General features: G+C 39.4%; 1 protein-coding gene across 1 annotated transcript in view; it reads left to right on the top strand.

Annotated features, from left to right (window-relative positions):
* Positions 1-3,831: 3,831 nt before the first annotated feature.
* SH3GLB1 (SH3 domain containing GRB2 like, endophilin B1) overlaps positions 3,832-16,701 on the top strand; it is a 37,711-nt gene continuing 24,841 nt past the window's right edge. The window contains exons 1-2 of the mRNA XM_081222808.1: positions 3,832-4,230; positions 15,051-15,192. Of these exons, the coding sequence (XP_081078934.1) occupies positions 4,159-4,230; positions 15,051-15,192 (214 nt within the window). The 5' untranslated portion in view covers positions 3,832-4,158. The remainder of the gene's footprint in view (positions 4,231-15,050; positions 15,193-16,701) is intronic.

Below are 16,701 nucleotides of genomic sequence, written 5' to 3'. Positions count from 1 at the left end.
AGCATTTTAGGTAGTTATAGAGGTTCAGTGGAAGTTAGCAACCATGCATTGGTATGAGCATCCATCTACAAGGTTGTACAATTCTCCCTAATGATGCTTGGCAGTTTGAGAGCACGCACAGAGAAAACATTCAACCAGGAAGGTAGATTGATAGGTCAGAAGGATAAAGGGAACTGAGAGTGCTGGTGAAAGTTAAAAATAGGACAAATAAAAACAAGGCATGGGATTGCAGGCCTTGATGATGATGAGAACACACTCAAATGAGTAAAGAAGTCAGAGATCAAAGGAGGGGGAATTTTGGTCAAAACGAAGTTTCCAAATCCAAGATTTCAAGATAGCAGAGTACAGGGTGAATATGGCAATAGATACCTAATCACTCTTGCTACCTGTCTTTGCCCCTCTCCAACCCATTATCCACACTGCCCAAAACCTGATATTTCTAAGTTGAAAGTGTGATCATCTCTCCCCATCCTCATGTGTCAATCTGCCAGATGAACTCCATCAAAAGCCAGCTCAAGATAGGGAGATCAGATCGGTGCTTTGTGACCACCTAGAGGGGTGGGTTAGGGAGAGTGGGAGGGAGGGAGACGCAAGAGACAAGAGATATGGGGACATGCGTATATGTATAATTGATTCACTTTGTTATAAAGCAGAAACTAACATACCATTGTAAAGCAATTATACTCCAATAAAGATGTTAAAAAAAAAAAAGCCAGCTCAAGCAGTCCTAATTATCACCTCCCCTATTCTAATAACTTAATACCCACCTCCTCTACACTTTCTCACCCTTGCCCAATCTTAAACAAGCTTTTACAGGTACCGTTCACACACTGCTTTACAAGTTTGTTTCCCCTACTAGATTCTGAGTTCCCTGAAAGCTGGAACCAAGTATTATCATCTTTTAATCCATATTTCAACAATCTTCCTGATAAATGCAGCAAGTAGAAGTATTGATTCTGGTATTTCTTGTTTGCTTATGCTTGTATCAACATTTTTAATGATGATTTATTTGGGGAAAACTCTTTAGGCTACCTGTCCATTACTGTGAAGTTTTATTCAGTTAAAACTAGATAGATAATATAATCTACAAAGACATGGAACCAGTCACAATGTATTATGTAACCATATGCTGAAGCACATAATCAAAGTAAAGTATTAATTTCAACTCTTCCAAGTTGTGGAATTCCAACTCTTCCCTTAGGATACTTCATTTACTGTTTGTTTGTGATGTGTGTCTATCTGATAAACACAAGGTGAGGACACCAGTGTCAATCCGTATTTTAAAAAAATTAATGAAACAAATTTTTCTATTTATTAGATAAAAGTAAATGCAAGCCAAACATCTAATATATCTTTATGTGCCCCAGTGTATCATCTTGCACACCCATGAAGTATACATACCTCCACTTTCGATGTCATTGGTCTAAACATAAGGTAATGAACACTTTGTCAGCCACTACAAAAAAAAACCATTAAAATATATACTACCTAAAATGCCATTTTTATAAAAATTTTGTTTATTTTTAAACAAATAATAATTTGTTTAAATAATAATTTCAGATATTCAGCACTTTATATGAACTTTAAAAGACTGCTTTCCTAATACCTTGAACTATTGGAATAAGAAGTTAGTATGGTGGACAGAAAAAGAAAGCATTAAAAGGTGATCTGGAACACTTACAGAAAGACCAAGCCTCCAAATTAAAATTCAGGTTACTAGGTACAGGCTGGAGGTGAACATTTAAGAGCACTCTGGACTCCCCTAGGCATTTTATCATACTTATGACTACTTATTCAATTTCTGTTTTACGGGATTAGTTATAAACTCCCATGAGAGCAAGAGCTGTCTGTCTTGTTGCCTGCTATATTCCCAGTTATAAGAACAATGCCATGTGGCACACAGATGTTCACAAAATATTTACTAAATGAATGAATGAAAGAATGAAGTAGTATAACTGAAGTTTCAATTAAGAAACTAATCAAAGAAAACAACAACAATAAATAAGTACTAAACATTGAGCTTTAAGGAATACTTACAGTAAAGTCATCAGAAGTACCAGCAAAATAGAATGAGAAAGTCCAGGAGGTAGCAGGGAAACCAGGAAACAATAAGGCCCTGGAAAGAGGTGTGTTGTGGGAAGGAGCTGGGTAGAGTCACTGTGGAAGTCTGAGAAAAGGCCGTTTGATTTATCACGAAGATAACTGGCAACCTCAGGAATGCTGTTTAGGTATAGTTACAGAAGTGGAAATCAACTGCATGGAACTAGGCAGGAAATTCTAAGATGGTAAGGATGGTAAGGAAATAGAGACAACACACTAGTCTTATGAATTCGTCAGTGAAACAAAAGAATCAGTATTATAGCTATAGAGGGCTCAACAGGAACAAGTGAAGATTTTTTTTCAAATCAGGAGATCTACAAGTTTGAGGAAGAGGATCCAGAGTTTTTTCCTCTAATGGTGAAGGCGGTGTTGTGTTCCTTTTGTAGAAACAGACATAGATTATGACAAATATACTTGTGAAGACAGACATCTGGAGATAAAATGTTTTCCACATAAAAATCTAAAATGGACAGTAAAGAACAAATTCCTGATTACATATTTCCTTTTCCTATTTCTGGAAAAATAAGAAGAAAGATAGATGGACTCGACTCTTCCTTTCGTAGTTACCTTAGAAAGAAATGGTTGCTTCTGTTACCACCACAAAGAACACAAATATTTATGTTATCTGCTGTTCCTTATAATACCATTAGGAACTAATCTTTGTGCCTTTAACATAGCTCCTACTGCTGTGACCGCCGTTTCAGTACAACACTGAAGCAGGAATGTGAGCTCATTTCATTGCCTGCCGGGCCTGCATTTTTCCAGTCCTATGGTAACACAAAGGCACAGAGACACAAAAAATACATAGAGCTTTTTTTTATTCTTGAAATACTAACGTCTCTCCCTCCGTTCTTGCACCTGTTTTAAATTAGTTCAAGCATAGGCTGTATCCTGAAGACTGCTTTAGAAGCCATTCGGAATTACCGGGTTTTGAACAGATTTCACATCATATTCTCATTAGTTATTAAAATTCACATCATATCTTCATTAGTTATTAAAATTCGCCTTGCTGAATAGTTAAGGGTTATTCTATCTCACTCACCATCTTATACGTTCTCCACCCGGCACTTGGTGTCCTGGGCACCGTATTTCGCACCAAGTATGAACCTAGTGTTGATCTTGTAATCCAGCACGTTAGGCAGTCACAAAATCCTTGTGGCAGCAAATAGAAACAGAACTGGAGCAGCGGGAGGGGGGTGTCTCTGAAGGTTGTCAAGTAACCGAACTGAGAGCTTCCTGAGGGCAGGGACAGTCTTGTTCAGCATGGTATCTCCAGCACATGATTCAATCCTGGTACACGGCAGATACTCAATAATGCTGAATGAATGAACAACAGGCTCGGTGGGGACATTAAATTCGACCCTATACTGCAAACGTTCGCCAAGTGCCATCCAGCGTCAGGGACCAGCGGGGCGCGGGTGCTACAAGATGACAGAGAGCTGGTGGTTCTAATTTCACAGATACTGTAATTTTATGCTACAACTTCCACATTTTCACTTAAAACAAAAAGGGGGGATTTGGGTTGTCTCTGCTCTTGGCTCTCAGGGGCTTAATTGCAAACACGCAGCGCCTCAGCCGCCCAGCGGCGCGCACCTGACAACGAACACGACCCTCCCCTAGGCGGAACTGGCCAAGCTCCCGGCGCACCCCGCGGCGATCCTGAAGGGGTCGCTGTTCCCGCGATAACCTCTACAAAGGCTCCGCCCCGCGGCCCGCGCTCTTTTCCTCCCTTGGGGACCCTGACTTTCACGGCCGGGTTACCCGGTCGTCCTCTGCAGGCCCACCGCGGCCCCTACCGACGTTAGTGGCAGCACTCCCGGCGGGACAGGCCCTGTGTCTCGGCCGCCGCTGCCTGGGCGCGCGGCCGGCTCCGAGGCGCTAGTTCTCTCCCCTCGCCCCACCCTCTCTCTCCCCCTTCACGGAAACGACAGCTGCGGCGGCGGGACTGGCGCCGCCTCCCTCCACCTACCACGTCTGCCCCCGCCACTCGCCCGGCGCCCCAGCCCGGCCGCGGCGCTTCAGCCTCCCCACTAGGTCAGCCGCCGGCTGCCTCCCAGGATGAACATCATGGACTTCAACGTGAAGAAGCTGGCGGCCGACGCGGGCACCTTCCTCAGTCGTGCAGTGCAGGTACCGCGGCGGGAAGAAGGGGTGGCGACTCCCGAAGGGGCCAGGGAGGGTTCACCCGAGGCGGCCGCGCCCTCCGCACCCGGCTTCGCCGACCGCCCGGCGGGCCTGCTGCGGCCGGAGGCCCGGGTGAAGGGCGCGGCCTGGTGCCCCTCGGGCCCGGCGGCCGTTTTCCTCCCCTCTCCTGCCCTACCGCCGCTCCCGGGGAAGCGAGGCGGAGTGGGGACGGGGCCCGGAGCTTCCTCCCTCCTCTGGAGGTCGCCTTGATTTTGGCTTCGGGCCGAGGCACAGCACCACCCGCCTTTCTGACCTCACGACGCCGGTGCTCGTGTGACCTCCCTCCCGGGGCTGGCGGAGGCCTTGCGAGTCCGCACAGAGACCGTTCTTGAACCACCCCCACCCTTTCATTTCGTCTTTCTCACTCTCCTCGCCGAGTCCAAGAAGGAAGTTTCCTTTCCTTGCCCCTCAACCCAGAGAGCTGCCAGCACAGTTCCCTGCAGCCCTCTCTCACCCCGAGAGGACGGTCCCTGGGCTTGGCAGTCCGCGGGAGAAATGGAGATCCCCAGTTGGCGTCCAGACTTTGCCAGGGCCACTGAGTTAGGGGGGTTCCCACTCATTTTCGAAATGGGAAGCACTGACAGTAGGGCAGTGCGAGAGAAAGGGAAGATTCATGTTGTGCTTATAGTCACAGGGACATTTTTCAAATACACTTTAAGGGGAAAAGTTGACCGTCTCGCGGTATTCAGAAATCAAGGAAGTGTCAGTACTAGGGAACTTTGGACAGTTTTCTACAGTCATCACCCACGTTATGCCAACTCAGTTAAATCTACGAACAGATGTAAATTTCATCACAACATGGGTTGTAAACAGTCTGGTGTTTAAGTTGATGACATAGTAGCAACAACATTCTCTTTTGTAAAGAGAAGAGAAAAATAGTTTTCTAATATAACATACCAAATTGATACTGAAATAAATCATTTGTATTGCATCACTGCTTTCCTTATTTCCTTTACCCCGGTTTTATTGGCATAGTTGATCTTACATTGCACTATTTTTGGCAAAGAATCATAGAACTAGAGCAAGATAATGGCTGCCTATATTGTGAGCTTTGGTGTTGTTTTAGTGCTGATTCCATGTGATTCTAGATGCTGAATGCAGATTTGACACTAAGTAATGCCACTCTTTTAAATACAGCTAGAGGGACTTACCTGGTGGTCCAGTGGTTAAGACTCCTGGCTTCCACTTCAGGGGTTAGATCCCTGGTGGGGGAACTAAGATCCCGCCTGCCACGCGGCAGGGCCATAAGTAAATAAATAAAAATAAATACATACATACGTACAAACATCTAGGTATGTTTGCAAGGTGCATAATCCGCACTGCTTAAATAGGACACATATATTACAAATTGATTTAAATAATTGATAGATTTGATTTAAAAAATCTTGAGACAAAGCTCTCAAGATGTACTTCCAAAATGAATTTCAATTACTCATTGTTTCAAATTCTCTAGGAAAAAGTTTTAAAATTATAATCTGTTAGTTATCAAATAATTTTCAGTCTTCCATACTTAAGTGCCTACTCCATGTCTGTGTGTCACTACAGTTTTGGACACTAGTGATACAAAGTGATATAAAAGTGAATAAAATCAACACAATGCCCTCCTGAAGCTTACAATCTAACAGGATAAGACAAACTAGTAAATACATCAGGTTGTGATGGAGAAGACAGGCAAAAGGGATAGGTTAAGGGCAGGGGTGATGGTTGTTGCCATGTTGTATAGACATGATGGTAAGGGCACGCCTTTCTAATAGGATCAAATTCGAAAAGACCTCAAGGAAGTGATAGTTCCCAGTTTTTTTTGGAGGAAAAGCATTTCAGGCAGAGGCAACAAGTGCAGAATCTGAGGTGGCAGGAGTGCTAGGGAGACCAGTTAGGGAGCTGTGGCCATAGGACAGGCAAAAGGTGTTATGACTTAAATAATGATAGCATAGCAGGGGAGGTTCAGAATCTAACCAGTATTGCATGTCATATTGGCTCTGGAGTATGAGAGAAAGATGAGTCAAGGATGACTCTGAGGTTTTGGCTTGAGCCATTTACTAAGAAGGGAAAAATTTCAGGATGAACAGGCTCTTTAATGTGACTTTTTATATTACGTCTGTATCTGTTAGAGGTACATTTTGAAATATTTACGTATAAACTATATCATGTCTGAGAATTGCTTTAAAATATTTTAGAAGAAATAAAGATGGGTAGTTGAAACAACATTGGCAGAAGGTTGATACTTGCTGATGCTGGGTTATGGGTTCATGAGGTTTTATTATACTATTATACTTTTGTTTATGTTTGACATTTTCCACAATTTTTTTAAATAAGTTTATTTGTTTTTTATTTTTGGCTGCATTGGGTCTTCGTTGCTGCGCGCGGGCTTTCTCTAGTTGCGGCGAGCAGGGGCTTCTCATTGCAGTGGCTTCTCTTGTTGCAGAGCACGGACTCTAGGTGAGCAGGCTTCAGTAGTTGTGGCACGTGGGCTCCGTAGTTGTGGCTCACAGGCAGTAGTTGTGGTGCACAGGCTTAGTTGCTCCGCGGCATGTGGGATCTTCCCAGACCAGGGCTCGAACCCATGTCCCCTGCATTGGCAGGCGGATTCTTAACCACTGTGGCACCAGGGAAGTCTCCACAATTCTTTAAAATAAAATATGTAAGGAGAAAAAGGATGGTTCCAAAATGTAATGTGAAATTTGGAATGCTGTGTGGTAATTTTCAACAGAACACCACTTTCTCATTTCTGTATTTAGTCGATAACTGAGTTCCTACTCTAAATTGAGTTGACATCAGTGTAGTGCCAAAGTGCCAAGTTTCATGCTAAGAATAGTGTAAGAGCTATGCCAATTACTCATTATAAGCAATAAAAACAGTAGGAATGGAATTTAGCTTTGATATTTCTAAATAATTCTATTCAAATCAAATTATACCTTAAGGAATAGGCCATTCATTCTCTGGTTAGACAGCTGCTATACATGTTTTCATTTTACTTAAAAATTAAACATGTTCCCTGTTTTAAAAAAAAGTAAAATCAAACTACTAAATCATATAAATGGGTCCCATTACTCCACTCTCAGTCTTCTAAAATGTGTTTATATACCTCGGTACTTTAAAAAGAATATTAAGGTAAAATGTATAAATGAATAGGAGTATTCCTTCCCTAACAATCCATTTAGGTCTTTTTGTTGTTCGTGATGCCTTCAGTAGAACACAAAAGGATCAGGTAATATATCCTTGATAAATTGTTGACTTTATTAATGTCTTAAAAACCATTCAAATCCTACCTTTTCAGTCCAGATTCCTTAATTGAGAATTAAATACTCCCTTCCAGCCTTGTCTTTTCTCTCACTCATATATAAATACTGTATTCCTATCAAATTATTTTTTTAATTTCAAAAATATCTTGTACTTTTCTAACTCTAGATTTTTGTTCATACAGTTAAACTCATCTTGAATGCTCTCTGCTCCCTTTCTGTGGCCTTTCCTTACCTCAAGATATAACTTCAAGTCCATCTCAGACCACAGAATCTTGATATGAATTCCTATGTCAATTCCTGTGTCATTTTTCAATTTTGTTTGATCATGTGGCATTTTTCTTGTAATGAATTATTTTGTAAGGTCTCTTAGAACTCTGAAATTCTGTCACTCTGTGGCTTTCGCATCATTAATAAGATTGTATGTCTAAAGGAATCAACTCTTTTTTAAAATAAATTCATTATTTATTTATTTATTTTTGGCTGCGTTTGGGTCTTCCTCGCTGCACGCGGGCTTGCTCTAGTTGCGGCAAGTGGGAGCTACTCTTCCTTGCGGTGCGCGTGCTTCTCACTGCGGTGGCTTCTCTTGTTGTAGAGCACAGGCTCTAGGCACGCGGACTTCAGTAGTTGTGGCCTGTGGGCTCTAGAGCGCAGGCTCAGAAGTTGTGGCGCACAGCTTAGTTGCTGCAAGGCATGTGAGATCTTCCCGGACCAGGTCTCGAACCCATGTCCCCTGCATTGGCAGGCGGATTCTCTACCACTGTGCCACCAGGGAAGTCCTCAGCTCTCTTTCTTATTCCCCTCTCACAATATCCAATATGGTTTTCTGTTTGGTTTTTGTTTTAATTTTTATGTCATTTTAGCCAAGAAAGTAGTATCTGTATGCAAAGTTTACTCTTTGAATCTAGCATGTTAAATAATTATTTTTATTAGTATTTTTCTAACATTATATCTGCTGACCTTGAAGTTGATTAATGCTAGTCTGAAACAGACTCATTAATTGAACCTATATTTATTGAGTACCTCCTAGGTGCTTGGTATTGAAGGATACAAAAATGAATGAGAGCCAGTTGCTGCCCTCAAGGACTTCATCATCTACTCTCAATTTATCATAATTAAATATTCTTTGTAGTAAATATCCATTTTGTGAATTACTGTTCTTCATTTGATAAATCTTTCAAGTAGGCTCATTTTTAATTCAGAATTGTTATTGAAGCAAAACTTTGCTCACCGTTGTTAAAATGATATATACTCTCTAAAAAAATATTTTCAAACTAAATTACTGAGGGAAGGGGGTTCATTTTAATTTTCTAACATTTTCTTTGAACTGACTACTAGAGTTACACTATGAACTTCATGAACACCAGCTATTTTCTGAGGGGGAAGAGGTTTTTAAACTTTAGTTGTAGGTTTGGCCTTTATTTCCCATTTAATTTAGCAAGCACAATAGTGTATCTAAGCTGGGGATGTAAAGATGAATTATGATGCTGGCCTCCACCAGCTCCTGTCGGATCCTGTGTGGATGCAATTCCACTCTCTCAGGTCCTCCTGAAATTCCATTTCTTTTATAGAATTTAAATTGCAGTAAGTTCACCACGTCTCTGAAATTCTAATAAATATATCCCATTCAAAGGCCATACATTTTCTCATTCTGTAAAAACTCTTCGCTTTTAGTGTTACCCAAAACTGTGTTCACATCCTTTGGTGCTGTTGGCATTAATTTAGTAAACAACTAGATAGAGCATGTTTTGTTAACCTGATATTAAAATAATTCTGTATGAGCTTAGAACAGTAGTTCTCAGTCTTAGCTACACTTAAAATTACCGAAGGAATCTTTACAGCCTGCACCTCAGTCCAGTTAAATTAGAATCCTTGGAATTGGATTCAGCATCAGTATTTTTGAAAGCTCCCCCAATTCCAAAGAGCAGCCAAAATTGAGAACCAGTTGAGGAGAATCTACTTCACAGTTTACGAATATATTCAGTTTGTGTTACACATTTGCCCCCAAGAAGTTTAGAATACTTTTAAACTATTACTTTACCCAATCAAAGAATTGTTGGTTAGAGTTTATATTAAATAGATGTCTTTGATCACACAGACTTTTTACTTGTAGTCCTTTATTCTCTCTAGTAAATCAGGGCATGGAATCCAGGCTTATTTCCTACTGTAGCCTACATGTCTATCCTGTAGTAAAGGAAGGATTGCAGTGCCTGGCATAATGTGGCTGACTCAAAGACAATCTTTTTCTTTTTTTTTTTTTTTTAAAGCTGTCAATATTTTATTCAGCGGAACAGTATAATCTCATAGCTTTAGGGAAACATTGTTTCTAAGAATGTGAAATATAATATTCATCCTTACTATAAGTCATTGTTTTGTCTGTTTTTTTTTTTTTAAGTTTATTTATTTATTTTTTTAATTAGTTTCTGCTTTATAACAAAGTGAATCAGTCATACATATACATCTGTTCCCACATCCCTTCCCTCATGCATCTCCCTCCCTCCCACCCTCCCCATCCCACCCCTCCAGGCGGTCACAAAGCACCGAGCTGATCTCCCTGTGCTCTGCGGCTGCTTCCCACTATCTATCTACCTTACGTTTGGTAGTGTATACACGTCCATGCCTCTCTTTCGCCTTGTCACAGCCCACCCTTCCCCCTCCCCATATCCTCAAGTCCATTCTCAAGTAGGTCTGCGTCTTCATTCCCGTTTTGCCCCTAGGTTCTTCATGACATTTTTTTTTTAAATTCCGTATATATGTGTTAGCATACGGTATTTGTCTTTCTCTTTCTGACTAACTTCACTCTGTATGACAGACTCTAGGTCTATCCACCTCATTACAAATAGCTCAGTTTCGTTTCTTTTTATGGCTGAGTAATATTCCATTGTATATATAGTGCCACATCTTCTTTATCCATTCATCCGATGATGGACACTTAGGTTGTTTCCAGCTCCGGGCTATTGTGAATAGAGCTGCAATGAACATTTTGGTACATGTCTCTTTTTGAATTATGGTTTTCTCAGGGTATATGCCCAGTAGTGGGATTGCTGGGTCATATGGTAGTTCTATTTGTAGTTTTTTAAGGAACCTCCATACCGTTCTCCATAGTGGCTGTACCAATTCACATTCCCACCAGCAGTGCAAGAGGGTTCCCTTTTCTCCACACCCTCTCCAGCATTTATTGTTTCTAGATTTCTTGATGATGGCCATTCTGACTGGTGTGAGATGATATCTCATTGTAGTTTTGATTTGCATTTCTCTAATGATTAATGATGTTGAGCATTCTTTCATGTGTTTGTTGGCAGTCTGTATATCTTCTTTGGAGAAATGCCTATTTAAGTCTTCTGCCCATTTTTGGATTGGGTTGTCTGTTTTTTTGCTATTGAGCTGCATGAGCTGTTTATAAATTTTGGAGATTAATCCTTTGTCAGTTGCTTCATTTGCAAATATTTTCTCCCATTCTGAGGGTTGTCTTTTGGTCTTCTTTATGGTTTCCTTTGCTGTGCAAAAGCTTTGAAGTTTCATTAGGTCCCATTTGTTTATCTTTGTTTTTATTTCCATTTCTCTAGGAGGTGGGTCCAAAAGGATCTTGCTGTGATTTATGTCATAGAGTGTTCTACCTATGTTTTCCTCTAAGAGTTTGATAGTTTCTGGCCTTACATTTAAGTCTTTAATCCATTTTGAGCTTATTTTTGTGTATGGTGCTAGGGAATGATCTAATCTCAAACTTTTACATGTCCCTGTCCAGTTTTCCCAGCACCACTTATTGAAGAGGCTGAAAGACAATCTTTTTCTTAAAGCAATGTTTAGACAAAATATATAAAGAGTGGATTAACCTTTCTTTTCTCAGGTCATTTTACTGGGTTACTAATGAAATATTATGAAAGAACAGTACATCAAATGACACTTTAGAGAACATTGGGTTTGGATTTCTATGACTTTTTTGCATTCTGACATTCATTGTAGCTTGTTTTCACAGAAGTTTTTAATTATTAAATGGTAGTGCTATACATGCATTAAAATACATGCTTAAGGGCTTCCCTGGTGGCGCAGTGGTTGAGAGTCCGCCTGCCGATGCAGGGGACACGGGTTCGTGCCCCGGTCCGGGAAGATCCCACATGCCGCGGAGTGGCTGGGCCCGTGAGCCATGGCCGCTGAGCCTGCGCATCCGGAGCCTGTGCTCCGCAATAGGAGAGGCCACAACAGTGAGAGGCCCGCGTACCGCAAAAAAAAAAATGCTTAAAATCAATGTAGTTTATAATGAACAACTATCAGCACTAATTGACTACAAAGTCAGTAATGATTTTGGACTTAAAGATGTTGAAAACTAAAATTTTTAGGGTAAAATTTTTGGCAATCAGGAAAGGGGTCTTTTTTTTTTAAAGAAAGAATAAGTCTTTTGTCCTTCTGACAAAGATATCATAATTTTATGTTTGTGTGTAAGCAATATTGTTAAGATCATAAAATCCTTGAGGGCAAGAACCATGTCATATGCTAAATATATATCTCACATACAGTTGAAGAAAAAGTATGTATTCTCCACAAATATCTTTGATTAATAATTCTCCTTAATTTAGTTGATATAACTCATCATTTTCTGTAGTTGATGTATTCTTAAAAATGTTTTAGAGGAAAATTTATGTATTAAGTGTTGTACTAGTTCATTATCTTAATATATCATACCTTGTGATTAACAATGGAAAAAATCCTTAAATCCCCATAGTGATAAAATCATGGGAAATATATCTTTTACAATTACACATTGAAATAATAAATTTTAAATTTATGATTTCAACTAAAATATATGATAACATTAGCAATGTTCTTATGTCCCCTCCCACCCTTTTATTGTTTATTTTAGATAGGATTGAAGTTATTATCCTTAATTTGATGATGATTGAATATCAGGTAGGAAGCAGAGGTGGGCCATAGGATACAGCTCACCAGAGTGCTATGAACAAAGAAAGAGGGACAGAGAAGCACAAGGTGTGTTTAGGTAATGGTGATAGAAAATATTAATTGCTTGAAATCAGCAAGTATTTTACTGGAAGGATAAGAGAGTATATAATAAGACTATGATTCAAACAGATACAAGATTGAATCCCAACACTGACATCTTAGGGCAAAACTTTAAACCATCCTGAGCCTCAATTTCTTCATCACTAAATTTATGATTCTTACCTGTGTAACAAGATGTTTTTGAGTACATGATACAAAATGCACAGCAACTGTTTTTCACTCTCAGAAAGTGCAAGTAAATATCAGAATTTATTACTGGTACTTAAGTAAATTGCTCATGTGGTTCTTCCTACAGAACTGCTATTTTCTGAACAGGCTTTCTATAATCAAACTATCTCATTCATACTTAAGGGTTCCATAAATTCACTCAGTTAATCATTCAGTCACTGGTTCAAGAAACAATAGGACCATCTGTGTTGGTCCTCTGTCCACCATCTTTTTATCTTTGTATTCTTATTGTCAAATTACTTGTTTTTTGTCTGTCTTCTCCATTAATATGTAAGCTTCCTTAGAGCAAAAACCTCGTCTGTTTTTTGGCTTCTGAAATCCATGTGCTTAGAATAATGCCTAGCACATATGTAGGTGCTTAATAAATATTTGTTGAAGGAATGAATGGAATGAACAAACAAAATAGATATACTTGCTTACTACGGAGCTAAGGGGAGAATTTTTCTCTACTGGTAGATAATCCTTTATAGATGATGTTCACTTGGGTGAACTACTCGTTGCATTATCTGGGAAATAATCTATTTAACCAAGGGAGGTAGACTTGGAACCTGTAAAATTCTAATGTATACCTTTGGCAGGTCTACAGCTTAGAATCTTCAGGGATCTGTAAAGAATATCAGCATTCTCTCTTAAGAATTAGATTGCATAGTTACCCAGCTGACCTTGGGGTCAGAGTTTTGATCTTTTTCCCAATGCCTCTCCTATCCTTGGTTACAGTACACTGCAAGTTTACAGGCTTAGGCAATAGCTTTGGAACTACTATTCTCAGTTCCACCCATTGGGTCAGGGTTTGGCTACAGGCCAGTCTTTAAAAGACCTAAAGCTTTACAAAAGCTATTGAAGCTATTTCTAGGCCTTGAATAAAACCTTTAGTGGGGGTGTACCAGAAGTCTAAGAAAAACATTCTAAAAGCTAAAAGTGCTAACTGATAATCAATTGAAAGTATTAGACCAAGAAGGATGCTGAAAGAAACAGATAATAAAATTCAGAAAAATGGAGCTGCAGAAGATATTTTTTTTTTTTTTTTTTTTTTTTTTTTGCTGTACGCGGGCCTCTCACTGCTGTGGCCTCTCCCGTTGCGGAGCACAGGCTCCGGACACACAGGCTCCGCGGCCATGGCTCGCGGGCCCAGCCGCTCCGCGGCATGTGGGATCTTCCGGGATCGGGGCACGAACCCGTGTCCCCTGCATCGGCAGGCGGACTCTTAACCACTGCGCCACCAGGGAAGCCCCTGCAGAAGATATTTTAAAGGTGAACATTCTATTTTGTTATCCAGAAATGAGTCATGACTAATGAGTATAGAATTAGTGCTAGTGACATACCTGTGTTATGATGGGAAACCACATATTCTAGAGGAAAATTATGCATGATAAACAGCCTGAGTCATTGCTTCTAGTATTTAATTAAAAGTGTCCAGAAGTCTCTATAAAATCTACACAGAAATACTTTTACCTCTTTGTTATTGTATGGGCAATGCTGCCTTTCCTCAAAAACCACTAAGGATAATAAAAACTGATATGTTGTGAGTATATTTAACTACATTTTATGATGTTTAAAAGATGCCTCAGTAGTATGAATAGGATATGTTCCAAAAGTTAGTCCATAAATCAATTACTGGAACATATTTTGAAGAAACAACTTAAATGATAGTTTCCCAGAACATCCCATAAAAGCCTATCTAACTAGGTGTGATTTAAGTGCCAATGATACAAAGCCACATTAAACATAAATAGCCCTTTTTAAATTCAAACTAATAATTATCAGGCACTGAACAAAGTGATTTACATACATACCCTTACTTAATTCTTAAAACACCGTAATATATGTATTGTCTCTCTTTTGCGATGGAAGATACCTAAGGAAAAAATATTCAAAAGCTTGCTCAGGTCACACAGTTAGCAGTGCAGTCAGGATTTGAATTCAGATCCAGCTGGCTCAAAACTTTTATTCCTTACCACTATGTTATCCTACCTTTATAATGTAAGAAATATTTATATACTTTATATACAGGACAGTATGCTAGATTTTCTATAGCATTCACACCATACATTTCAGCAGAACTAAGTATATGTATTAACTATGGAATAGGATTATCCTAAGTGCCACAAAAGAGGTATGGATAAATTACCAGAGGGGCAAAAAGGAGCATTCATATACAGCAGTTTACAGACAATTATTTGTATGCCCGGGATTGTTTGGATTTGAGTTTTCTTTTTAATACAGATTCCTAAAATGTATTTGGGGTATATTTAACTTTTTTTTTAACTGTATAATCAATAACAGTTCACAGAAGAAAAGCTTGGCCAGGCAGAGAAGACAGAATTGGATGCTCACTTAGAGAACCTCCTTAGCAAAGCTGAATGTACCAAAATATGGACAGAAAAAATAATGAAACAAACTGAAGTGTTATTGCAGCCAAATCCAAGTAAGAAATTTTTTACCTTTTGTCTCCATTATTGACTAATTTTATTAAAAGGTACTGTTAATAAGTTTTTTTAATGTTTTTTAAAAAAAGTTTTAATGGCTCTTGGAAAACATTTTTTGGTTATGGCTTTGGGGTCTATAATTATTTTGTGTGTGTGCTTTTGGTGAAGAAGAGGGTGATAAACACTTCATTGTATACCCTCTAACAAATTGACAAGTAACATTTTTCAGGCCTCTGTAGAATCCTCTTGAAAACTCAATTTCAGGCAGCGAGTTTGAATTTTAAGAGTTATGAAAGCCTGTGTAGATAAATTAATCTTCCTTTCTCATCCAGGGGAGAGTTGTCCCTAGTAATTAAGGAAAAATTATATAGAAACTTAAGTAGTTACCAACTATTTATGTTTAGTTTTACATTTTTACATAAATTATTCCGTTTGATTTTCAGACAACACCATAAAGCTTTTCAGATCACCTAAGTCAATAACATCGCAAATAAGGTGCATAATAATTGTTTTAATTGAAACTCACAAGTTAGCATTTTGTTCAGTGTAGCATAGCTAATTAGAAGTGGAACTTGAACTATTGACACCCTGAGTTTTACAGATCAAAACTGAAGGACAAAAGCAACAATAACAATTCCTGCTTTCCTTCCCCTTTTCCCCAGTGTTATTGTGACCATGTTGTGAAATGCCATAAACCTACTTTAAGTTACTAACTTAAAGTTCCAAGCTTTAAACTTCGTTGCTATTACGTAAACCTCAAGCACTATACAAAATATTAGTAATACTGTGCCATTTTAGTTAAATTGTGGTGACTTTTTGAAATAGTCCTTTTACACTTTGAGTGAGGCCTGTTGTCTTTGGACACCATGTGTTATTTCTTATTCATTTAAGGCTACTTAAATAATATACCATGGTACCTAAAAAGAAAAAGAAAGAAAGAGAAAAGAAAGTAGTAGACGTTTTTCCTCTTGTTCCTTGCTCTATCCATAGTTCCTCAAATAATATAGTCTGTTCTACAGCATGTTTTTGTGATTGGCAAATAAGTTCACACTCATCTGGTAAATGGGAATGATGTCGGTAGAAGGGAGTTAAAATGGCTCATATAATACAGTTTTACATTAGTGTTTTAAGTCTAAAGTAGTAACAGAATTTTTTGTGTGTTTTATTTATGCTCTCATTATAAAGTTACACAGATTTTGAGTAGTCAGACCCAACCTTCTTTTTCCTGTAAGCCATGTTACTTTTAGTGCATGATTTTTCAGAACCTAGGATTTTTCAGAAATATACATTGTATTATAGCAGAATTGCCTGCATTTTTTTTTTTTTTTTTTTGCGGTACGCGGGCCTCTCACTGCTGTGGCCTCTCCCGCCGCGGAGCGCAGGCCCAGCAGCCATGGCCCACGGGCCCAGCCGCTCCGCAGCACGTGGGATCCTCCCGGACCGGGGCACGAACCCGTGTCCCCTGCATCGGCAGGCAGACTCTCAACCACTGCGCCACCAGGGAAGCC

Source organism: Mesoplodon bidens, assembly GCF_964165515.1.
Source record: "Mesoplodon bidens genome assembly, chromosome: 2".
Classification (NCBI taxonomy): Eukaryota; Metazoa; Chordata; class Mammalia; order Artiodactyla; family Ziphiidae; genus Mesoplodon; species Mesoplodon bidens.
The sequence above is the reverse complement of the archived record's forward strand: the minus strand, read 5'-3'. Positions and strand labels throughout refer to the sequence as shown.